Raw genomic sequence first — 26,924 nt, forward strand, 5'->3', positions numbered from 1 at the left:
GAGACAGAGGTGGAAAGGTTGGTGGCAACCTAAGGGTTGCTGAAAGGGAAGGTCAAGGACCAGGAGAATCAGTCACGATGCTAGCATCTCTGCATTTTGAGCTTATCGGAGGGTACCCAGAGGGGGACACGAAGATTAAGCAATTCCTGGACAGACTGGACATGCCGGTCTTGGGGGGAGATAGGGGACGGGGCCTGGAAGCACCATTAGAATGGAGGGTAGCCATGGAGAGCATCAACTCCTTGGAGGTGGGGAAGGTGCCGGGGCCAGACAGATTCCAGATGGACTTCTATAAAATATTTGCGCTAGCACTGGCCCCGCACCTGCGGGGAAAGTCCGCAGACTCATTAATAAGGGGTACCCTGCCGCCAACGTTGGCACAGGCCTCAATATCGCCGATCCCCAAGAAAGACAAAGACCCGATGGAATGCGGGTCCTAAAGACCCAGCTCACTCCTCAACACCGACACTAAGGTCCTGGCGACGGGCCTAGCAAAGGGTCAGGAGAGAGGTAGTTGTGGAAGATTAGATGGGTTTTGTCAGGAGCAGGCAGCTAACAGCGAACATCAGGCACCTGCTGAACATGATAATGACCCAATCCGCGGGGATCATCACCTCTCTAATTGCAGAAAACGTCTTTGACAGGGTTGAATGGAAGTACCTCAGAGGTACTGGAACGGTTTGGGCTTGGACCAGAGTTCACCTCTTGAGTGGAACTACTGTACAGCGCTCCCATAGCAATTATTCAGACAAACACCACCAGCTCTGTATACCTCCAACTACACACAGGCACGAAGCAGGGGTGCCCGCTTTCCCCTCTGCTGTTTGCCCGGCCGATCGAGCCACTGGCAATCACCCTTAGAGCAACAAAGGGATGGAGAAGTATTCAAAGGGAAGACTCTCCGTGCAGAAGACTTACTCCTCTATCCCTGGCCAGCATGTAAAGAATAATGAAACTCCTGAAAGAGTTTGGAGCCTTCACAGGGGGTAAAGCAGAGCTGGGCGGCTGCCGTTCAAGCTGTCCCAGATCAAACTCTGTGATCTGGGGGATCCAAACAGCCCATGACTGGACATGGATCCACAAGTGGAACCTGATGAGTCTGAGGGAGGAAGTTAAAAAGAACCTGCAGAGGTGGGGTTCACTCCCACTCTCCCATGCAGGGAGACTGCAGACCATCAAGATGAGCGTGCTGCCCAGGTCTGACTTTCTATTCAGATCCCTCTCGATCTACATTCCCAAGGTCTTTTTCAACACCGTCAATAAGTCAATCATGGTGTTTGTGAGTGCATGAGTGTGCGTGCGCGTGCGTGTGCGCTTGCGTGTCCACCGCAGAAAGAATACAGGGATGTGTCAAGGAACCAGGAGTGGAGCAGGTGAGGATGGAGGAAGGTTCTTGTGCAGGGACATCCTTCCGAGCTAGCCACAACCGTACTCGCATCCCACCGGGGCCAGATACTCGAAAAGCCCAGTGGTAGTAACCACACTACGAATGTGGAATCAAATGAGGCAGCACTTTGGACTAATCGAAATGTCCACCATGGCCTCCATCTGCAATAATCACAGGTTCATTCCCACAACAACGGAAGCCTCCTTCAAGAGGTGGAGACAGGGCGAGAGACTCACAGAGGTTTTAGCTCCTGAGAGGGAATGACCCAAGGTACAAAATTACCACGGATATGGAATCTGAAACAAAAACAGAAAATACTGGACAATCTCAGCAGGTCTGACAGCATCGGTGGAGAGAAAAGGGAGCTAACGTTGAGTCTGAATGACTCTTTTTCAAAGCTGACAAATGATTGGGCTCTTTCTGGAGATGGAGGTCAAATGTGGACGGTGCCAGGGAGGCCCAGTCAACCACTCCCACGTGTTCTGGGTGTGCCCCAGACTTGTCGGGTACTGGATGTTCTTCTTTGAGAACATGTCCAAGGTTGTGGGAGTGAGGATGGAGCCTTGTCCACTAGTGGCAGTATTTAGGGTATCAGAGCAGCCAGAGCTCTTCACGGGGAGGGGTTAACGCCCTACCCTTTGCTTCCCTGATCGCCTAGAGACTCCTGCCAGACAGAGCAAGCCACGGAACAACGAAGAGAAAGAAAGAGTGGGGGGGGGGGGGGGGGGGGGTTGGGGAAAGAGAGAGAGAGAGAGAGAGAGAGCGCGAGAATGCCCCCAAGAGAAACAATGCATGTTTTGGGCAAGTCTTGCAATGTAAAGTCTGCAAGATAAATATTTTCACTAAGGGAGGCTATTGCTACAGCTGTCGGTGGAACGTTTTCTTTCCCTGATTTTTGTTTTGGTCTGTTTGGCCCTATGGATTTGTGATATAAAATGTTAAAAGCTCAATAAAAATATTTTCAATAAAATAAACTTTCCCTTTAACCCACTCTGCTCTCAGAAAAATAATTCCAGTTTCTCCAGTCTTTCACATAATCAAAGTAACTGTTCCATGGAACCATTCTCGGTGAATTGTCCCTGCACCCTCACCAAGACATTGACATCCTTTCCAGAGTATGGTGCTCAAAATTGAACACAATACTCCAGCTGGGGATTAACTGGTGATTTGTAACAGTTTAGCAAAACCTCCATACTGCTGCATTCCTGACCTTAATTTTTAAAGCCAAGGATCCCATATGGGGCAGCACGGTAGCAGAGTGGTTAGCACAGTTGCTTCACAGCTCCAGGGTCCCAGGTTCAATTCCCGGCTTGGGTCACTGTCTGTGCGGAGTCTGCACGTTCTCCTCGTGTCTGCGTGGATTTCCTCCGGGTGCTCCTGTTTCCTCCCACAGTCCAAAGATGTGAGGGTTAGGTGGATTGGATTGGTCATGCTAAATTGGCCTTAGTGTCCAAAAAGGTTAATTGGGGTTACTGGTTTAAGGGGATGGGGTGGAGGAGGTGTGTGCTTGAGTGGGGTGCTCTTTCCAAGGACCGGTGCAGACTCAATGGGCCAAATGGCTTCCTTCTGCACTGTAAATTCTATGACTCTATATGCTTTTTGAATAGTCATCTCAACTTCTCAAGCCACCTTCAAAAGTGTTATGAATTTATGTGCACAAGTTACAAATGTTCTAACATTTCTGTTTAATAAAGAATGAAGATGGATTCAGCTTACCATTGTCTCCCCCTCCAAATGACCACACCGTTCGTCCATCCTGCGACACAGCAATAGTATGGGAGCTGCCACAAGCTACTTGGCCAACACTACTGATATCTTTCACAAGAGCTGGCAAATTACGACTATGACTGTCGCTGTGTCCTGAAGTTTACAGAAACAAACAAATGATATACCATCAGGCTAAATAACTTATGCACCTACAGACATATTCTGCAACTGAAAATGTAACAAACTTAAAATCAAATTTGAGAAAACGGCAAACATTTGAATGTTAGCAATTGTAATTTATTTTACTTCAACAAAAAGGACAGCACACTAAAACAGAAACAGGCAACACCACACTGATCCAATTCGCAAGAATACAACACAACAGAATAAATAGAAGGACTAGGCCACCAGGCCCTACAAGCCTGCGCTGCCATTTAATATGATTTTGACTGATCTATGCCAGCCTCAACTCCTTTTCTGTGCCATTTCCCCATCACCCTCTATTCCTCAATCTATCAAATATTTATCTACCTCCACTTTAAATACTTATAAACATCCAGCCTCAACCACCCTCCACCAGAAGAAGTTTCCCCCACTTTATCGCTATGTCCTCTTGTTTGAGACTCTCCCATTAGTGAAAACATCTCATATACCATGCCAAGCCCCCTCATGATCTTGTACGTTTGAATAAGGTCACCCCTCTCTCTTCTAAACTCCAATGAATACAGACCCAGACAGGAAAACCTTCCTCGCAAGTCCCTCACACGCAGATATCTAAAGCTTTCTGCCTACGAAAACCCAACTTCTCCGACAGCTCCTCCAGGCTTGCAAACTGTCCTCAAGAAACAAGTCCTCTATGCCATCCACCCTCTTTTCACTCAGCCACAAAACCTGGCATCCAGTCTTGCCGGCTCAAAAGATCATCACAAATCAGTGACATCTTCGACATCCGACCCAATTTAAAATGCTGCCGAAATGGACACCAGAATTTCAATGCCGGAACCACCACTGGATTACCTGAATACATCCCTGGAGAGGTTGCCAGCGCCCACAGCCCTGTCTCTTTACGTGAGTCCGACTCCATCTTTACCCACACAGCCTCCTGATCCCCACACCAACCCAACACCTTCTCTGCATTTGCCGTCCAATAGTAGATCAAGGTCAGCAATGCCAAAATCCCTGACTGTCAATCCCTTTGCAGGACCGTTCAACTGATCCTAGCAACATTATCCAATAAAGGGTGAAACATCAGCCTCTCCACCCCCGCAAAAACCCAGCAAGCACTGGAATAGGAACTGAAAAGGTGTCAAAATGTTCATCATCACAGATTGCATTCGGCCTGCAAAGGACAGAGGGAGGTTATCACACCTCCGTAGGTACTGCTTAACCTGGCCCACCAGACTCAAAGTTTAAATTATGAAGCCGAGCCCAATCCCACACTACATGCACTGCTAAATATCTAAAATGAGTGCCTGTCAAACAAAAAGGCAACACCCTCAAATGATCTCCCTTCTGCGGCAGGGTAATCGAAATACACTCACTCTTCTCCAAGTTTAACTTACACCCAGAGGATGCACCAAACCGCTTCAACAGCACCATTATGCCCCCCATTGTACGGACTGGGTCAGAAATGTACAATAACTGGACCCCCCCCCCCCCCCCCCCCCCCCCCCCCCGACTCGCCCAAATTCCCAAGGCTCTATCACCAACACAAATAAGAGCGGGGACATAGGGGCACCCCTGCCTAGTTCCCCTATACAGCTGAAAAAACTTCGAGCTCATATCATCCATGCGAACACTAGCCTTAGGTTCCTTCCATAACAGTCTCACCAATGACACAATCTTGGGCCCGATCCCGAACCGCTCCATAACAGATACTTCCACTCTACCCCATCAAAGGCATTTTCCGCGCCAGCACCACAATGACCTCCTGCCACAGCCCCCCCCCCAAACCCAGTGGAGATAGGATCATGTTCAACAGACGACGCACATTAAAGGACAAGTGTCTACCCTTCACAAACCCTGTTTGATCCTCCCCAACAATGCTCAGGAAGTACTTCTCCAATCTGAGCGCCAGCACCTTTGCCAGGATCTTTGTATCCACATTCAATAAGAAAATTGCCTGATATAAACCACATTCCACCGGGTCCTTCTGCTTCTGCGGAAGGAGCGAGATAGATGCTTGCCTCATCGTCTCCGGGAGCCATCCCCAGTCATCGAGTCCTCAAATGTCTCCACTAACCAGGAGTGGCATGGTTAGCACTGTTGCTTCACAGTGCCAGGGTCCCATGTTCGATTCTCGTTTGGGTCACTGTCTGTGCGGAGTCTGCATGGTCTCCCTGGTTACCCGTTTGCCTATTTCTGATTGCCTTCCAAACTTCCTCCACCCCAGTGACTCCTCTAACCCTTCCCGATCCTCCTCCTCCAATGTAGCACACTCTGACCCCTCCAAAAACTCCTGCATGTCCAATTCATCCTCCAGTTCCGACCTGTATAGCCTCTCGTGAACACCTCAAACGCCGTATTCACCTCTCGGGCGCAGCCACCAGCCCATCTCCCATATCCAGCACCAGAACAATCTCTCGAGAAGTCGTCTGCCATCTCAACTGGCCAGCCAACAAGCAGCTGGCCTTCTCCCCATATACGTACATCACCCTCTTGTTCGCCAAGTTAAACTGCGTCTGTAATACCTTCCTACTAGCCAATAGCTCTGGGGTGGGACCTTCCGCAAAATTACTGTCAACCTCCAGATCGTCTGGAGGTTGGAGCAGTGATCCGAAAGCTAGTGTTTGAAAACATGTTGGACTTTAACCTGGTGTTGTAAGACTTCTTACTGTACCAACCTCCAGATCATCATCCACCAGCCACTGCCGTTCTTCCCTAGCCTCCCTATCCACCTGTGCCTTATATGCACTTATCTCTCCTTACACAACTGCCTTTAACACCTTCCATAACATCGACAGCAAGACCTCCCCATTTTTATTAAATCCGAAAGTTCATCAAACGCCCTTGTCTCCTTCATAATATCTCAGATCTCCTAACAATTCAATATCTAAGCTCCCAGCCTCCACTCCAGCACCACATCTACCAGGTGTGGGGCATGATCTGAAATTACATTTGCCAAATATGCCGCTCTCCGCACACCCAGCAACAGGGACTTCCACATAATACAAAAATCAATACGTGAATAGACCTTGTGCACTGGCAAGAAAGATAACTCACAGAATCACAGAATTTACAGTGCAGAAGGAGGCCATTTGGCCCATCGAGTCTGCACTGGCTCTTGGAAAGAGCACCCTACTCAAGCCCACACCTCCACCCCATCCCCATAACCCAGTAACCCCACCCAACACTAAGGGCAATTTTGGACACTATGGGCAATTTAGCATGGCCAATCCACCTAACCTGCACATCTTTGGACTGTGAGAGGAAACCAGAGCACCCGGAGGAAACCCACGCACACCCGGGGAGAACGTGAAGACTCCGCACAGACAGTGACCCAAGCCGGGAATCGAACCTGGGACCCTGGATCTGTGAAGCAATTGTGCTAACCACTATGCTACTGTGCTGCCCCATGCTCCATGGGTGTATAAACCTCCATGGGTCTGTCCCACCCATCTCCCTCATAAACGCTGCAAACAAATTCACCCCCCCAACAAAGGAGTCAAAGACTTTGGCTTAGAACGGTCCTCCTTCGGATCCAAGACCCCATTCCAATCTCTGAGCAACTGATGCATGTCTGCATCCAGGATAGTCACCACCACCCTCCATGAAATCTACAGTGTACACATTCACCAACACTACTGACCTGCCCTCCAAAATCCCCGAGTGAACCATCCAGTTTGCATTAAGTACTCACCAAGTCTACCAAAGTCTCCCTCTCCCCAAGTATAAAGCTCTCCATCAGATGTAACTGATGCACTATGTCTGTATCCTGCTGACACGCAGACCACAATCTATGAAAGAAAAGTCACATGCATTATTAGTGACTGCCTTGTTCCAACTGGAATCTCATGCAGACTAATATTTTTAATAAATAACATCATGCATCATGATGTAACTTTAAACTGTCAGTGTTTAAGTTGATCAAGTTAGTAAAATAAGGTTAATTTGTCTGCCACGATTACCAATTTAATACAATGTCAGTAACTGCTCCAAATATTACTTTTCCCATTTTATTAAATCAACAGTATTAAAGTTATTGTATATTTGGAATTATTGCATTACAGACCACCAATCTGAAAGAAAGATCTTCTCCAATTCTTGAATATCAATTCAAAAAAACTAAAAAATGCTATAAATCTGAAACGAAATTGAAAAAAACAAAAAAGCACAGATCAGTCAGTATACAAGAGAATAGATAGTTTGAGACTTCAGGGGCGGGATTCTCCGCAGACCGTCGTAACGCCGATTTCCGACGAGAAAAATCGGTGTACATGACTCCGGCGTCGGAGCCTTCTTTTAGGCCGCTATTCTCCGTTCCCGGAGGGGCCAGCAGCTGACTGACGCGAATACGCGTCAGTTTCACCAGCTGCGGAAGTGGTGAGACCCGGCGTTTTTTGGAGGAGGAGGAGGAGAGACAGACCCGGCATTCGGGGGGGGGGGGGGGGGGGGTTCCGGCATTTGGGGGGGGGGGGGGTCCGGCATTTGGGGGGGGGTTCCGGCATTTGGGGGGGGGGGGGGGGTGTTCCGGCATTTTGGGGGGGGGGGGGGTTCCGGCATTTGGGGGGGGGGGGGGTTCCGGCATTTGGGGGGGGGGGGTTCCGGCATCGGGGGGGGGGGGGGGTTGCGGGCAGCGGCGTGCAGAGAGGGGGGGCGACGGATGCCCGGGGCCAACGCACCGTCGCCCCCCCCCCCCTCTGTACGCCGCTGCCTCCTACCCCAACCCCCCCCCTCACCACCCCTACCTCCCTCCCCACCACTCCTACCCCCTCCACACCACCCCTACCTCCCTCCCCACCACACCTACCCCCCCCCCCCAACGCCGCCCCCATCTCTCGCAACGCCGCAACCCCCCCCTCAACGCCGGGTCCCCCCCCTCAACGCCGGGTCCCCCCCCCTCAACGCCGGTACCCACACCCCGTCCCCCTCCCTCTGAAGGCCGGTACCCACACCCCCCCCTCTCTCCTCCTCCCCCCCTTCCTTCCTCCGTTCCCCCCCCCTTCCTTCCTCCCCCCCCTCCTTCCTCCGTTAGTGGGGGCGGGGTGCGGCGTTAGTGGGGGGTGGAGGGTGGGGGGGTGCGGCGTTGGAGGGGGGTAGGGGTGGTGTAGGGGGTGGGGTGGTGAAGGGGGGGTTGGGGTAGGGGCAGCGGCGTGCAGAGGAGGGGGGCGACTGATGCCCGGGGCCAACGCACCGTCGCCCCCCCTCTGCACGCAGCTGCCCCTACCCCAACCCCCTCCCCTCACCACCCCTACCCCCTTCACCACCCCTACCCCCCTCCAACGCCGCACCCCCCCACCCCCCACTAACGCCACACCCCCCCCCCCCCCACTAACGGAGGAAGGAAGGGGGGAGGAGGAAGGAGGGGGGAACGGAGGAAGGAAGGGGGGGAGGAGGAAGGAGGGGGGAGGAGGAAGGAGGGGGGAGGAGGAAGGAGGGGGGGAGGAGGAAGGAGGGGGGAGGAGGAAGGAAGGGGGGGAGGAGGAAGGAAGGGGGGGGGAGGAGGAAGGAAGGGGGGGGAGGAGGAGAGAGGGGGGGGTGTGGGTACCGGCCTTCAGAGGGAGGGGGACGGGGTGTGGGTACCGGCGTTGAGGGGGGGGGACCCGGCGTTGAGAGGGGGGGTTGCGGCGTTGAGGGGGGGGGGTTGCGGCGTTGAGGGTGGGGGGGTTGCGGCGTTGCGAGAGATGGGGGGCGGCGTTGGAGGGGGGTAGGGGTGGTGGGGAGGGGGGTAGGGGTGGTGGGGAGGGGGGTAGGGGTGGTGGGGAGGGGGGGAGGGGGGGTGGGGAGGGGGGTAGGGGTGGTGGGGAGGGGGGTAGGGGCGTTGGAGGGAGGTAGGGGTGGTGAGGGGGGGGTGGTTGGGGTAGGGGGCAGCAGCGTACAGAGGGGGGGGGCGACGGTGCGTTGGCCCAGGGCATCCGTAGCCCCCCCTCTCTGCACGCCGCTGCCCCCAAACCCCCCCCCCCCCCGATGCCGCAACCCCCCCCCGGATGCCGCAACCCCCCCCCCCCGATGCCGCAACCCTCCCCGGATGCCGCAACCCCCCCGGATGCCGCAACCCACCCCCCCCCCCCCCGATGCCACAACCCCCCAGGATGCCGCAACCCACCCCCCGATGCCGCAACCCACCCCCCCCCGGTGCCGCAAACCCCCCCGGATGCCGCAACCCCACCCCCCCGATGCCGCAACCCACCACCCCCGGTGCCGCAACCCCCCGGATACCGCAACCCACCCCCCGATGCCGCAATCCACCCCCCGATGCCGCAACCCACCCCCCCCGATGCCGCAACCCACCCCCCCCGATGCCGCAACCCACCCCCCCCCCCCGATGCCGCAACCCACCCCCCCCCCCGATGCCGCAACCCACCCCCCCCCGATGCCGCAACCCACCCCCCGACACTGAACGGCGTCAACCATCATCAATGGTCGACGCCGTTTTAAAGCAACTGTGATTTTCGCCGACGTGACCATGGGACTTCGGCCCATCCGGGCCGGAGATTTGTGGAATCTAAAAAAAATGAAATCCCGCCGGCGCCAGCTGTTTTCAGAGGCTGCCGGCGGGATTTGCACAACGCCGGTTTTTGGCCGGTCAGAGATTTAAAAACCCTGCGGGAGCGGGATTAACGCCACTGCCGGCCGATTCTCCGACCCTGCGTGGGGTCGGAGAATCCCGCCCCTGGTATCCAACAGAGATGAACATTCAAAGATAAACCAGCAATTTTGTCCATTAGTTGGAGAGAAAAGAACAATTTTGAAGAAAGTAGTCGATAGCCCAATCACAGAGAGGGAATTGATTGGACTGAAAAAAGTTTATCTAAAACTTTCACACTGAACATTTATCTAACTAAGTCAACGGAAGACATTTAAAAAAGAAAGTACAAATTGTTGAGAACAAAACGTCCACCACTTCCATTTGTTAAATCTCTCACATAGTTTGTCAAAATCATAGTTTATACAAATACTCGTTGTTCAAATATTCTTCGTGTTTTCACTGACACAATACTATATAAAAATCTAATACTTTTCTGGTAAAGGTATTCCAACACACTCAGCACAGAGCAAAGAATAGCAGAACCCAATGTTTTACGGTCAGCTTAGAGGTTAAATATTTATGTATTGTTCCTGTGTGTGCATGCGTTGAGGTAAAAATACCTCAAGTGACAGCACCACCAGAAAATAAACTGTTTGGTGAGTCGCTTTTTAAAAATTTACTGATATCAATTTGGCTAATAATCTAATAAAGAGAGGCATAACAGGGCATTTAATTCTCAGAATGCACATCCTGTCCCATGTCGGAGCTTCAGGAAGTTTCCAGTGCCGAGGCAATGACAGGGACAAGAAATGTTGTCAGCTGGAGGAACTCAGGCTCAAGGCTTTCAAACTTGAACAACAGCTGACATCAATGGAATGTGTCCACAAGATTTAGCATTTCATGGATAGCATGTTTCAGGAGATGGTCATCCCACCGCTTAAGAAGATGCAGGGATAGAGAGAATTGGTGACTGCGAGATAATCAAGGAGGATAGGTCATAGCGCAAGAGTCCAGAGTATGCCTCATTCGCTAAGCAGTATGCATTTCTCAGTACTGGTGAGAACAATAGCTCTTTAGCCGAAGTCAAGTCCACAGGTCCATGTGTAGCTCTGGTACACAGGCGAGCTGGAGTAAGATTGCAAAAGTAATAATGATAGAAGGTTCGCTAGTTAGGGGAACAGACAGATGTTTATTAGGCTGAAGGCATGTTTCTAGGATGGCAATTTGCCTCTGGGTGCAAGGGTAAAGCATGTCAAAGAGTGGCTGCAGAGCACTATGAGTGGAGAGGGTGAACAGCAAGAGGTCAGTTTTCATATCACTTAGGCAGAAAGCTGAATGAGATCTTACAGGAAGATTTGTGGGAGTCAGGAAAGATACTTATAAGCAGGACCATAAAAGTAGCAAGCTCTAAGTTGCTCTCAGTGCCAAGCTCTTATAAGTAACAAAAAGGATAGAGGAAATGAATGTGAGTGGAAAATTGGTGCAGAAAGGCAGGTTTCAGACTACTGAAACTAGTTCAAGGATAGGTGGTACCTGTAAAGACTAAATGGTTGCACCTCAATAGTGCTGGGCCCAGTGTCTTTGGGGAGTTGGCTTACTAGTGTTGTTGGGAAGGCTTTAAACAAACTTGTCAGATGGATGGGGACCAGGATGTAGCATTAGAAAAGAGAATCAAGATGTGCACATGTTTGGGGGAGAGCTGGCAATAAAGAATTAGGTGAGATCAGACTAAGAGACAATACAAGAGATAATGCATTTAAATTAGCTCTATAGTGCATGTGTATGTAAATGCAAAATTTGGTAATTAAAGTTGATGAACTGCAGGTGCAAATACCGACTTGGGAATACGAGGTTCTGGTGTGATAATGGAAACTTAGTTCAAAAGGGAAGAACTGGATAATGTTTATTTCTGGATATAGGAAAGATAGGAAAGGAAAGACGGGAGAAATCATGGCTGTATTGATTAAGGAAAATATTATAGTGCTGGAGCAAGAGGATATTCTAGAGGAGTCAGAAAAAAATCTATTTTGTTAGAGTTAAGGAACAATAGAAATGGCAGAGCACTATTAAGGTGCAACCATTTAGTCTTTACAGGACCACCTATCCTTGAACTAGTTTCAGTCGTCTGAAACCTGCCTTTCTGCACCAATTTTCCACTCACATTCATTTCCTCCAGCACTTGGTACAATGTATAGGTCACCAATTACTGAGAAAAATATTGGGGAACATATTTGCAGTAAATTACAAAGAGGTGCAAAACTATATTGGGGGCTTTAATTATCGTAATATAAACTGGAATAGTAATAGTATAAAGGGGAGAGAGGGGAAAGTTTCTGAAGAATGCACAGGAGAATTTTCTACATGAGCACATTTCCAGTCCAACTGGGAAAGAGGAATTGTTCGATCAGGTTCTGAGGTCAGGTGAATCAGGGTCAAGTGGATCAGTATCAGGAGGATCAAGTGGCTGTAGGGGCACATTTGAGGAATAGCGATCATAGCATCAAAAGATATAGACTAACTATGGAAAAGGATAAGGAACAATTAGAGTAGATGTACGAAACTGTTGGAGAGTCAATTTCAATGGGTTGAGAATATAGAACATACAGTGCAGGAGGTAATTTGGCCCATCGAGTCTACGCCACCCTCACTTCCACCCTATCCCCATAACCAATAACCCCTCCTAACCTTTTTGGTCATCAAGGGCAATTTATCATAGCCAATCCACCTAACCTGCCCTGCGTAAACTGGAATCAAAGATTATCAGGCAAAACTTTTACAGAACGATGGGCTGCCGATAAAGAGTTTGGATACCCTTCCAATAAGAGGCACAGGTAAAGCAACCAAAGCCAGAGCTCCCTGGATAATAAGATAAAGGTTAGGATGAAGCAGAAAAAGGGTATGTATGACAGATGCTAGGTTGATAACACATGCAAGAGCCAGGATGAAAAAGGAAACACGAGAGGCAAAGAGACAACCTAAGAGGCTGGCAGGTAACAATAAAGGTAATCGAAAAGTATTTATACGTATATAAATAGCACATAAAAGTACCAAGAGAACGGGTGGGGCCAATTCGGGACCAAAGAAGCCACAGGGCATGACTGAGGTACTTAAATGAGTGCTTAGGTACAGAGGTGATGAGTGATGTCTGAGGACTGCAGAACTGCAAATGTTTTTTTTTTTTAAAAGGGTGCTTAACTACTGGCCTGCTGATTAAACTCAGGGTGGGAAAGCTTTTAGAAACATCAATCCAGGACAAAAACAGTCACTTTTTCTTTGTTCATGGGATGTGGGCGTCACTGACTGTGCCAGCATTTATTTCTCATCCCTTATTGCCTTTGAGGGGGCAGTTAAGAATTAACCACATTGCTGTGAATCTGGAGTCACATGTAGGTCAGACAGGTAAGGTCGGCAGATTTCCTTCCCTAAATGACAGTAGTAAACCATCTACAACAATTGGCAATGGTTTCATGGTCATCATTAGACTTTTTAAATTGCAGATTTTTATTGAATTCAAATTTCACCATCTGCAGTGGCGGGATTCGTACCCGAGTCCCCAGAGCGTTAGCCTGGGTTTCTGGTTTACTCGTCCAGTGACAATACCAATACGTGTGGTTCAATTTAAGGGAATCCAGAATGGATTTGTTGCAGGAAAATCATGTTTCAATAACTTAAGATGGAGTTTTTTTTTGATGAACTAACATAAGAGGGTTGATGAGAGTAATGTAGTTGGTGAGATCTATATGGACTTCCAAAAGGCTTTTGAAAACGCACAATATAATTAGGCATGCCAGCAAAGCCCACTGAATAAAAGGGACTACAGCAAGGATACAAGTGGTCAAGTGAGAGGAAAAAGATTAGTGGGAAACAGTTGTTTCTCAGGCTGGAGGAAGGATTTACAGTGGAATTCCGCATGAATCAGTGTTAGGACTTTTTTGATATATTTTACGAAAATTACTTGCATTGGGTGTACAAGGTACAATTTCTAAATTTGTGGATGATACAACATTTGGAAATATTATTAATTGTAAGGGGTAGTGATAGATTTCAAGAAGAGATACTGAAGTTGGTAAAATAAAGAAAAGATGGCAGATAAAATTTAATGCAGTAAACTATAAAGATACACACATTCCAGAATTTACAATTCTAAAGGGGGTACAGAAACAAGAGACCTTGGGGTGTTCATTCATAAATAGTTGAATGTGCAGGGCACGTTGAAGGAAAGGTATATAGGATCCTGTGCTTTTAAAATAGAAACATAGAAACAAGGAGCAGGAGTAAGCCATTCGACTCTTTTGAGCCTGCTCCATCATTCAATATTATCATGGCTGATCCTCGGTCCCTGTGCGATATTCCCGCTTTCTCCCCATACTCCTTGATGCCATTAAAATCTAAAAACTTATCTATCTTTTTCTTGCATACATTCAGTGACTTGGCCTCCACCGCCTTCTGTGGTAGAGAATTCACAGAATTCATTGGGCCATAGAGTAAAAAAAACAAGGAAATTATGATGAACCTTTTTAAACAGTAGTTCGGCTTCAACTGTACAATGATGTCCAATTCTTGGCACCACACTTAGGATGCAGAAAAGATTTACAAGAATATTTCAAAGGATGAGGGATTTCAGTTAGAACATAGAACACTACAGCGCAGTACGGGCCCTTCGGCCCTCGATGTTGCGCCGACCTGTGAAACCATCTGAAGCCTATCTGACCTACACTATTCCATTTATAGAGCATAGAACACTACAGCGCAGTTCTGCAGATTGATTGAAGAAACTAGGATTGTTCTCCTTCGAGAAGCTTGAAACAGGGTCTGATACAGGTGCTCAAAATCATAAACAGATTTAGGCAGAGTAGGTGGAGAAAACTGTTCCCATTGGCAGAAGTCTTGAAAATCAGAGGACACAAATTTAAGGTGAATGGCAAAAAAATACGGTGGTGACATGAAGAAAAAACGTTTTACACAGCAAATGGTTAAGGATCATAAATGCACTGGCTGAGCGTGAAATGGAGGCTGGTTCAATCATGATTTCCAAAGGAACTTGAATAAGCACCTGAAGGGAAAATATTTGCAGGACTACAGAAAAATCAGCCTTGCACTGTGACAGCACAGACTTGACGAACCGAATGGCCTCTTTCTTTGCTGTAACCATTCTATGATTTTTTGATACATGTGTGGTACGACATTTATGCCAAATGCAGAAATATATACCAATAGAAACATTTTATCTAATTTTAGTTTCATTTTAAGCCTGTACCTTTCCTAATAATGGTCCTTGGATCAGCTTCGGATATTTCTGTGTTGCACTATTTCCATGTCCAAGCTTCCCATAATCGCCATCTCCCCAGCTGAATATATCTCCTTCAGTAGTTACTGCTAGCGTGTGTCCATCTGAACCTTTTGAGGATGAAATTTTACGGATGTTGCGATGAGGTTCGAACGTGAGCTTTTTTGGAGCTGACTGGTTGTTAGAGTCGCCCAGTCCAAGTCTGCCATAGCTACCTTTTCCACAAGCCTTTACAGAGCCATCTTCTGAAATTGCAAATGTGCAGTACTGTCCAGCCTCAATCTGAAAAAGAATTATCAAAACAGAGTTTTTTAAATTTGAGAGAGGACTTCATATATTTTATATAAACAGGTAACAATTCTGAAAAAAGGTTTCTTGAAATTTATTGAATCTTGACTCCAGAAGGATCAGAAATTACATGCAGCGAACAGCATCATATAAAAATTTCAGAAATTACTTTGTTTTATTTTCTTTTCTACCCCTCTTTTCTCCACTGAAACAAAATTAGTTCATTATTTTCCCTCGGTACTTCCATTAAGATAGCATTCAACAAAACCATCTTCTGGTGCTGCAGATTGAGAAGACCAAATTCACGAGGAATTAAAAGAGGCTGAAAAATTTGACTAGCCAGTGCTTGTGCAAGAATCTCTGGGATAAAAATTCACTGTGATAGACAGTTTTAACATTAAAAGTTCCCAGGCTGAGAAAGGAAATGAACAGAAGTAAATCTCGCTTCTCCTGTGCGATATTAGAATCCAGGGACCCTTCCGGTGTCCCAGACTCCTTCACGTGCAGAAAGTGTGTCCAACTGCAGCTCCTATCAGACCGCTTGACAGCTCTGGAGCTGCAGGTAGGTTCACTTCGGAGCATCCGCGATGCTGAGGAAATCAAGAATAGTAAGTTCAGTAAGTTGGTCACACCGCCAATAAAAATTATTGAGGAAGATAGGGAATAGGTGACCACCAGACAGAGGAAAAGTAGGAAGGCAGTGCAGGAGTTCCCAGAGGTCATCGCCCTCCAAAACAGATATACCATTTTGAACAGTGTTGGGAGAGATGGCTCACCAGAAGAAGGCGGCAGCAGCCAGGTTCATGGCACCATGGCTAGCTCTGCTGCACAGGAGGGCAGGAAAAAAAGTGTCAGAGCTATAGTGATAGGGATTCAATTGTAAGGGGAATAGATAGATGTTTCTGTGGCCGCAAATGAGACTCCAGGGTGGTGTGTTGCCTCCCTGATGCAAAGGTCAAGGATGTCCTGGAGCGGCTGCAGGGCATTCTGGAGGGGGAGGGTGAATAGTCAGCTGTCATGCTGCATATCAGCACCAACGATATAGGTAAAAACTGGTATGAGGTCTTACAAGCTGAATTAAGGGAGTTAGAAGCTAAACTAAAAAGCAGGACCTCAAAAGGTAGTTTGCTACCTGTGCCATGTGCTAGTCAGAGTATAAATCGCAGGATAGCTAAGGTGAATGATGGTGAAAGAGGGAGGGATTCAAATTCCTTGGACATTGGAACCAGTTCTGGGGGAGGTGGACCAGTACAAATCGGACAGCGTGCACTTGGGCAGAACCGAAACCAATTTTCGAGGGGGAGTGTTTGCTAGTGCTGTTGGTGAGGATTTAAACTAATATGGCAGGGGGATGTGAATGATGTAAGAAGTCGGAGGGAAGTAAGGGGGAGACAGAAACAAAAGGCAGTAAAGGGAAAAGTGGAAAGCAGAGAAACCAAAGACAGAAATCAAAAAGGGTCACATTACATCATAATGCTAAACGGGCAAAAAATGTCCAAAAAACAAACCTGAAGGCTCGGTGTCTCAATGCACCGAACATTTGTATTGAGGTTGATGAATTAACTGCGCTGGCAATCATTAACAGATATGATGTTATTGGGATTACGGAGACCTGGCTCCAGCATGATCAATGATGGGAAATCAACATCCAGGGGTATTCAATATTCAGGAAGAAAAGGGGAGGTGAGGTAGAGTTGCTGGTTAAAGAGGAGATTAACACAATAGTAAGGAAGGACATTAGCCTGGACGATGTGGAATCTGTATGGGTGGAGCTGCAGAACACTAAAGGGCAAAAACGTTATTGGGAGTTGTGTACAGACCACCAAACAGTAGTTGTGAGGTTGGGGATTGCATCAAACAGGAAATTAGATATGCGTGCAGTATGGGTACAGCAGTTATTATGGGTGACTTCAATCTGCATATCGATTGAGCTAATCGAACTGGTAGCAATGTGATGGAGGAGGATTTCCTGGAATGCATAAGGGGCGGTTTTCTCAACCAATATGTCGAGGGACCAACTAGAAAACAGGCCATCCTAGACTGGGTATTGTGCAATGAGAGAGGATTAATTAGCAAAGTTGCGGTGCAAGATCCTTTAGGGAAGAGTAACCATAATATGGTACAATTATTCATTAAGATGTAGAGTGATGCAGTTAAGTCTGAGACTAGGGTCTTGGACTTGAAGAAAGCTAACTTTGATGGTATAAGACATGCATTAGCTAGCAAAGGATACTTTTTTAAAATATAAATTTAGAGTACCCAATTTTTTTTCCAATTAAGGGACAATTTAGCGTGGCCAATCCACCTACCCTGCACATCTTTGGGTTGTGGGGGCGAAACCCACGTAAACACGGGGAGAATGTTCAAACTCCACACGGACAGTAGTGACCCAAAGCCGGGACCTGGGTGCCATGAGACAGCAGTTGTAACCACTACGCCGCCATGCTGGCCTTGGCAAAGAATACTTAAGGGGTTGACGGTGGATAGGCAATGGCTGACATTTAAAGAACACATGGATGAACTTCAACAATTGTACATCCCTACCTGGTGCAAGAGTGAGACGGGGAAGGTGGCTCAACCATGGCTAACAGGGAAATCAGGGATAGTGTTAAAGCCAAAGAGGAGGCATATAAATTGGCCAAAAAAAGCAGCAAGCCTGAGGACTGGGAGAAATTTAAAATTCAGCATTGGATTGGATTTGTTTATTGTCACGTGTACCGAGGTACAGTGAAAAGTATTTTTCTGCAAGCAGCTCAAAGGGAATTAAACAGAATTCAAGAAAATACAAGAAAATACATGAGAATACATAATAGGGCAACACAATATATACAATGTAACTACATAAGCATTGGCATCGAATGAAGCATATGTGGGTGTAGTGTTAATGAGGTCAGTCCATAAGAGGGTCATTTAGGAGTCTGCAGAGGAGGACAAAGAGTTTAATTCAGAAGGGGAAAATAGAATAAGAGAGAAAGCTTGCAGGAAACATAAAAAACTGATTGCAAATACCTCTATAGATGTGTGAAACGAAAAAGACTGGGTGAAGACAAATGTCCCTTACTGTTAGAATCAGGTAAATTCATAAGGGCAACAAAGAGATGGCAGACCATTGAACAAATACTTTGGATCTGTCTTCACTAAGGAGGACACAAATAACCTTATGGAAATACTAGGGGACAGGGTCTAGCCTGAAGGAGGAACTGAAGGAAATCCTTATTAATCAGGAAATTGTATTGGGGAAATTGATGGGATTAAAACCCAATAAGTCTCAGAGTACTTAAGGAAGTGGCCACAGAAATAGTAGATGCATTGGTGATCATTTTCCAGCATTCGACAGACTCTGGAAGAGTTCCAATGGATTGGAGGGTGGCTAATGTCACCCACTATTTAAAAAGGAGGGAGAGAAAACAGGAAATTATAGACCGATTACCCTGACATCGATGGTGGGAAAATGTTGGAGTCAATTACTAAGAATGAAACAATTGAGCATTTGGAAAGTAGGGACAGGATTGGTCCAAGGCAGCATGGATTCACTCAAGGGAAATCAGGCTCGACAAATCTTCTGGAATTTTTTGAGAATGTGACCAGAAGAGTGGACAAGGGTGAACCAGTGGATGTTGTGCAGCTGGGCTTTCAAAAGGCCTTTGACAAGGTCCCACACAAGAGAATAGTGATCAAAATTAAAGTTCATGGTATTGGGGGTAATGTATTGACGTGATAAAGAACTGGTTGGCAGACAGGAAGCAGAGAGTGGGACTAAACAGGCATTTTCAGAGTGTCAGGCAGAGACTAATGGGGTACCATGGTTCAGTGCTGGGACCCCAGCTGTTCACAATATACATTAATGATTTGGATTAAGAAATTGCATGCAATATCTCCAAATGTGAAGACACTAAGCTGGGTGACCGTGTGTGATATGAGGAGGATGCAATGAGGCTGCAGGGTGACTTGGACAGGCTGGTTCAATGGGCAGATATTTGGCAAATGCAATATAATGTGTATTTTTGTGAGGTTATCCACCGGTAGTAAAAACAGAAAGGCAGATTATTTTCTGAAAAGGGGAAATGCGACGAGACCTGGATGTCATGATAAACAGTCGCTGAAGGTTGGCATGCAGGTACAGCAGGCTGTGAGGAAAACTAATGGCAGGTTGGCTTTCATCGAGAGGATTTCACAGTAACTTCATTGCAGTGTTAATGTAAGCTTACTTGTGACAATAAAGATTATTATAATATATTTGAGTATAGGAGTAGGAATGACTTGCTGCAGTTATACAGGGCCTTGGTGAGGCCACATCTCGAGTATTGTGTGCAGTTTTGGTCTCCTAGTTTGAGGAAGAACATTCTTGCAATTGAGGGTGTCCAGCGAAGGTTCACCAGACTAATTCCCGGGATGGAGGATTGAAAAATTAAGAAAGACTGGATCGACTGGGCTTGTACTCACTGGAGTTTAGAAGAATGAGAGAGGATCTCATGGAAACATATAAAATCCTGATGGGACTGGACAGGCTAGATGCGGAAAAATGTTCCCGATGTTGGGAATGTCCGAATGTCCGAATGTCCAGAACTAGGTGTCACAGCCTAAGAATAAGGGGCAAGCCATTCAGGACTGAAATGAGGAAGAACTTCTTCTCTCAGAGAGTTGTGAACTTGTGGAATTCTCTACCACAGAAAATTTTGGGGCCAGTTTGCTGGATATATTCAAGAGAGAGCAGGATGTGGCCCTTGCGGCTAACGGGATCAAGGGGTATGGAAAGAAAGTGGGAGTGGGATACTGATGATCAGCCATGATAATATTGAATGGTGGTGCAGGCTCAAAGGGCCGAATGGCCTATTCTTGCACATATTTTCTATGTTTCTATGAAGGAAAAAATCACTTCGGATTGGTACTGGGAGAACTGAATGCCTACTTAAAAGGCAGTTTAAAGTATGTCTGTGGAATGTGTTTTCACTCGTATTAAAACAGAGGGGAATATTTTCTTTACTGGTTTGAAACAAGCTGTGCCTATGAAGACAGTGTTCAGTCACTAGCATTTTCATCTTTGTTGCAGTGAAAATCTTTAAATATGAAATCTTGTTGTGTCAGTTTGGCATAGAGGAAACAAAGAGTAGGGATTAATGGGTCCTTTTCAAATTGGCAGACAGTAACTAGTGGGGGGCCATAGGGATCGGTACTGGGACCCAAGCTATTCACAATATGTATTAATGATTTGGACGAGGGAACAAAATGCAACATCTCAAAGTTTGCAGATGATACCAAGTTAAGTGGGAGGGTGAATTGTGATGAGGATGCAGGGATCCTACAGCATGATCTGGACAGGTTAGGTGAGTGGACAAATCATTGGCAGATGCAGTATAATTTGGATAAGTGTGAGGTTATTCACTTTGGAAGCAAAAACAGGAAAGCAGATTACTACCTGAATGGTTGTAAATTGGGAGAGGGGAGCGTGCACCGGGACCTGGGTGTCCTTGTGCACCATTTGCTGAAGGTAAGCATGCAGGTGCAGCAGGCGGTAAAGAAGGCTAATGGTATGTTGGCCTTCAATGCGAGAGGTTTTGAGTATAGAAGCAGGGATGTGTTGCTGCAATTGTACAGGGCCTTGGTGAGGCCCCATTTGGAGTATTGTGTGAAGTTTTGGTCTCCTCCTCTGAGGAAGGATGTTCTTGCTCTCGAGGGAGTGCAGCGAAGGTTTACCACACTGATTCCAGGGATGGCGGGACTGTCATATGAGGAGAGGTTGACTAGGTTGGAATTGTTCTCGCTGGAGTTCAGAAGAATGAGGGGGGACCTCATAGAGACTGTTATGGACCAGGGTTTGGAGAATCCCAAAGTGTATCATGGAGTTCACTTGACCCACAACTTTTAATAGATTATGGTATGGGGAGCATACCGCCCACTCTACAGATGTGGTACAGCAGAAATGGAAAAGTATTTTTTAAAGCAAAACAATTTTTATTCTATGAACTCAAGTTAACCTTTTTAAAACATAGTGAACAACTTAGCAACTATTAATTCAAACACAACCCCCAAAGAATACAACATGAAGTAATCCTTAATAAATTCCCAAAAAACATTCAGAAGACAAAAGACCCTTGTAACACAAATATCAGGTTTAAATTCACTATTGAGAGCAGTTACCATGTTGAAATCAGCAAATGAATATTCATAAGCTTAGAGATTCATGCACATCCTGCTGTGATTTCAGTTACTCCAAAACTTAAATAAAACCAAACCCACCCTGCAGCAAAAAAGCCTAAAGCAAAAGTAAAAAGCTGATAGACAGCCAAGCTCCACCCACTGTCTGACATCACTGCAGTAATAAACACCCATTTCTTCAAAGGTATTCCCACTACAGATATTTATATACACACCCATTTCTTAAAAGGTACTCTCACAGGACTTATATAATTCTAACAGGACTAAATAGGGTAGATGCAGGGAACATGTTCCCGATGGTGGGTGGGTCCAGAATTAGGGGTCACAGTCTGAGGATTCAGAGTAAACCATTTTGGACAGAGATAAGGAGACATTTCTTCACGCAAAGAGTGGTGAACCTGTGGAATTCATTACCACAGGAAGTAGTTGATGCTAAAACTTTGAATATATTCAAGAGGCGACTGAACATAGCACTTGGGGAGAATGGGACCAAAGGCTGTGGGAAGAAAGCAGGATTAGGCTATTGAGTTGGATGATCACTTTGATAGGAAAAGTAAGAAATATCACCTACAGCCTGTGAAAAAAGCTGAATGGAAATCAAATGATCTTCAGTTATCAAATGATAACTTCAGTGTAAATACATCTTATTCAAATATCAAGATTAGCTGTAAATCTGCAAACAGGAACTATCAAAATAAACATCAAAACTAATTTTAATAAAGGAAAACAGAAATAATTAGAAAGGGAGAAATGTTAACAGTTTTTCTCTCCACAGATACTGCCAGATCTGCTGAGTTTTTCCAGCCTTTCCTATATTTTGTTTATAATTAAAAAAGGATAGGTACAGTTTCACTTCCAATGTGCAAGAATTGTGATGATGCAATTTAAAAAGCTAATTGAAAGGCAAGATCTAGAGTTAAGTAAAGAAACATAGAAACTAGGAGGGGTAGGCCATTCGGCTCATCGAGCCTGCCCTGCCATTCAATATGATGGCTGATCCTCTAGCTCAGTGCTATATTCCCGCTTTCTCCCCTTACCCCTTGGATGCCAATAAAATCCAAAATTATCCATCTCTTTCTTGAATATATTTAGTGGCATAGCCTCCAAAGCATTCTGTGGTCGAGAATTCCACAGGTTCACTACCCTTTGAGTGAATAAATGTTTCCTCAGCTCAGTCCTAAATAATATAATTATAATCGCTTATTGTCACAAGTAGGCTTCAATGAAGATATTGTGAAAAGCCCCTAGTCGCCACGTTCCGGCGCCTGTTCGGGAAGGCCGGTACGGGAATTGAACCCGTGCTGCTGGCACTGTTCTGCATCACAAGCCAGCTGTTTAGCCCACTGTGCTAAACCAGCCCCTAAATGGTCTAACCCCCGTATCATCAGACTGTGACCCCTGGTCCTAGGTTCCCCAACCAGGGAAAACATCCTCCCTGCATCTACTCTGTCCAGACCTGTTAGAATTTTATACATTTCAATCAGATCTCCATTCCTTTCAAATTCAGATTGAGCGAGTGAAGACGGAGCGCCATACTAGTGTTTCAGCATTGGGCAGAGGTAATTAGAAAAGGGCAGAGGTAGTTATACAGGCCTGAGGAAAGAGTTCACCCAAGTAGACTGGGCACAAATAATTGAGAAACAATGACGGATGTTGAGGGAGATATTAAATACCTCTCAATTAAAGTATATTCCTGAGAGGGAGAAGAATTATAAAAGGGAGAAAAACATTCCATGGCTAAACAAGGAAGTCAAAGAAGACATAAAGGCAAAATCTAGGGCAAACCATACTACATATTTTAGTGGTAAGGATTGGGAGATCTTTTAGGTTCAGCAAAAGGCTATTAAAAATAAAATCAAAAGAGCCAAGGTGAACTGTGAAAGGAAACTAGCAGAAAACATAAACACTGATACAAAAAGCTTCTTTAAGTACATAAAGAGAATAGCTAAACGCTTGCAGTCAACACATGGGACAGGGCGGCAAGGTTTTGCCTGTGCCGCCAAGTGCGGCGGGACCCCTTGGCCCCAGAGCCTCCAGCAGACACCCGCCAGGGGCATCGAAGGGGTGGGGGGGGTTAGGGGTAACGGGTGAGTGGGTGGAAAGGTGAGTGGGGCATTGTTCGACACCTGTGAAACATTAAATACCCTTCACCACAACCAGTATGATAGCTCTGTCTCTTTCTTCCACAATGTGGACCAACCTCTAAACCTTTGGCCCATCTCCCCAGGCATGCACCTCCCATCTCTCACTTGGCACACCGCATACAGGTGATGGGTGTGAGTGAGCACTCAGCAGACAGAGAGGGGTCAGTCTATGGCATAGATTGAGGAGCGCTGGCGTTCAGATCTCTGCAGCTTATCACCCCCCTGCCCTCGATAGTGACCCGCTGACAGTGCCGACAAAGTCCCAACATCCTGGGGTGATGTAATACACGGCGAGTGGGAAATGTGGGGGTGTGGGAAGCAGCGATGATGGACCAGGCCACGTCCTATGTGAAGCGGGCAAAAATGTGGGTCTCCCTGACCCTCCGGGCTTGCCAGACGATCGCCGCTGCCGCCTGTCCTGTAGCCTCTGGCTGATTCCGCCGTTCATCCCCGGGATCACACCCTGCTGGTCCTCCACCTCCTTGGAGTTGGGAACATGTCCCTCATCCCCCACCTCCCAAACTTCGCTGCGATGCTGTGCTGGCTTGTGGAGAGAACAGCAGACCACCACGAAGTGGGCGACACTTCGACTGTGTACTGCAGGGCACCACCGGAGCGGTCGAGGCATCATTATCGCATTTGTAGCAGTCCGATGCACCACTCAATGGCAGTTTGGGTGGCCTCATGGGCCTCTTTGCATTGGGACTCCACTTTGGTTTCCAGCCTCTGTACTGCCATCATTAAACAGGTCCTCAGCAGGTATCCCCTATCCACCAAGAGCCAACTGGCCATCTTGTGGTCATCCTCGAAGAGGCCGGGTACATCCGCCTGCCCCAGGATGTAACTGTTGTGCACAATCTTGGGAAGCGTGCACACATGTGCATGATCTGCATGTGGTGGACACACAGAAGCTATATGTTCAGGGATTAGAACCCCTTCTGGTAATGTAAGGCACTTAAATCTCAAACTGCGGCCTGGTGCGCGCAAAGCGACATACGTGCAGTCTATCAGCCCCTGGATCTGGGGTATCCCAGCAATGGTGGAGAACCCTGCTGACGGGCATCTTATTGGACTTGGTCCACGTCAAATTTAATATAGTTTTCCTCATGGGGAAACAGGGCATCGTGATCTGCCGGATGCACCTGTGGCCTGCGAGTACCAGATATCCCTGTTTGAGCTCTGGATTGATCCCGAGGCGTAACGTTCTGGGCTGCGGTGACCTTAATGGCCACAGAGAGCGCGTATCCTCCTCCTTATGTGGTGCCAAGTTTGCGAGGACGGGGGCAGCATGGTGGTGCAGTAGTTAGCACTGCTGCCTCACAGTGCCGAAGACCCGGATTCAATCCCGGCCCCAGGTCACTGTCCATGTGGAGATTGCACATTCTCCCCGTGTCTGCATGGGTCTCACCCCCAAAACCCAAAGATATGCACAGGTGGATTGGCCTCACTAAGTTGACCCTTAATTGGAAATTCATTTTAAAAAGTCTGCACGGACACCACACCGCCTTCTTGTTGAGACGGAGTCCCCTGCAGCACACGCTGTTCATCATCTGTTGAAACGACCAGCGAAGTCCGTACAGCCTGGACAGGCTCGTGCCTCCCCCATCTGGGTCTCACCCTGGCCTAGTGGCGGCCAGGTCCTGAACTTGGGCTGCCACCTTGAGCCTCTGCAAACGCGGCTGCGCCATCTCCAGCATCTGGCCCATGGGCCTACCAGCAGCATAACTAGGGCCTGTTTTGCAGGGTCCAAAATGGTGTCCATACTATTCAATATATGTAAGGATATGAGAGAGGGCACTAGAGGGACCCTCCATTCTTTGATTGATTTCCCCCTCCTCAATGCATGGAACACCCTGTCCATGCACTCCCAACTTCAGCGGGCCCCCCTCCACAGACCGAGACACTATATCCCTGACACCCGCACATAATGGTACCTAGACCAGGCACTGCTCTCCACCCTGTTGCACTCAACCACTGTCATGTGAGATTACCTTTAAGAAATGGATGTTTAAGCAATGTACCTTTATGAAATGGAGCAGCTCATATTACTGAAGTGATGTCAGAGTGTGGGTGGAGCTGGGTTTTTTAGCTCAGCCATTTTGCAGTGTTTAGGTTTCAGTTTGAGAGAGAGCAGCTGAAAAGTGCCTGGCTGGTTTCCTGTGAGCTGTTTGAAAGGAGAAAGCCAGTTTTGAGAAAAAGAGCTTGGGTGTGTCTGTGTCTGCAGTGAGCTGGATCTGCAGTGATCTCTGCCATGAAAGACTATCTCTGAATCATTTGGGTGATTTAAACTCATAATTGTAATGTCTTTAACCTGATGTGTTTCTGTTTAAAGGTGTTAAGTCTTTTGGAGGTTTGAAGGAACATTTTGAGGGATTATTTAGTGTTGTATTATTTTCGGGGTTATCTTTGAAGTAAGGGGTGTTAAGAGATCCAATGTTTATTTCAAAAGGTTAAGTTGAGTTCATGGAATAAACATTGTTTTGTGTTTAAAAACCCACATGTCCATAATTGTAATACCACACCTGGAGACCAAGCCGTGTGCTTCAAAAGCAACAATACATTAAAGGGAGAGGTCGGTTGAATTCCATGATACATTTTGGGCTTCTGAAAACGCCACTCCCATAACACCCACCCTTCAGCTGGGGACATGTCCTCGAGTTGTGACGACCCCTGGGTGTTCGGATGTTGGCTGCCGCATCCGTTGTGTGGCCTCCCGCAGTGTTCAGGCACAGTTTCAAGTCATCGCAGTCTAATGGAGATGCTGAGCAAGAACTCCCACATGCCATGAAGTGCTCACTTAACCATGATTGCCAATTCAGCAATAACCTTCAGCCACACGGCCATAGGCCTCAGCCGTCGTTGGGGGTTACGGGTGGAACAGATGGGCAGGGACAAGTGTTGCCCCGGAACAGGTACACAGGATCCAAGGGTTGGCATGGTGGAGCCACATGTGGTTGCTCCCCCTAGAGCCGCCCCCCCCCCCCCCCCCCCCCCGACCCCTTCCCTACCCGAGGGCCCCCAGCACACCCAATGCCCCGGGCTTTTTGCCTGTGAGAAAAGATGGCTACTCACCTCCTCAGCGCTCCACAGAAGCCCTTCCCCAGATTCACATTTTTAAAAAGGAATATTAAATCGGTGCCAGCGTGACCACTTGCTCACGAGACCGCTGAATCACAGGAGGCCGTTGGATATGGGGTAGCGCACGTTAATTGGATGGAAAGAGGGCTTTGTTTACTGGATTTTCGCCACACTACTGAATGATCCTGA

The 26,924-nt window shown here is 47.3% G+C and overlaps 1 protein-coding gene across 3 annotated transcripts in view; it reads right to left on the minus strand.

The window, feature by feature from the left end:
- Positions 1–26,924, minus strand: part of LOC119962749 (probable E3 ubiquitin-protein ligase HERC1) — a 594,360-nt gene that overhangs the window by 507,905 nt on the left and 59,531 nt on the right. For all 3 annotated transcript variants that reach the window (XM_038790765.1, XM_038790766.1, XM_038790764.1), the window contains 3 exons: positions 15,040–15,351; positions 6,954–7,050; positions 3,104–3,247 (listed from right to left, as the gene is read on the minus strand). In XM_038790765.1, the coding sequence (XP_038646693.1) occupies positions 3,104–3,247; positions 6,954–7,050; positions 15,040–15,351 (553 nt within the window). The remainder of the gene's footprint in view (positions 1–3,103; positions 3,248–6,953; positions 7,051–15,039; positions 15,352–26,924) is intronic.

Source organism: Scyliorhinus canicula, chromosome 3, assembly GCF_902713615.1.
Source record: "Scyliorhinus canicula chromosome 3, sScyCan1.1, whole genome shotgun sequence".
Taxonomy (NCBI): domain Eukaryota; kingdom Metazoa; phylum Chordata; class Chondrichthyes; order Carcharhiniformes; family Scyliorhinidae; genus Scyliorhinus; species Scyliorhinus canicula.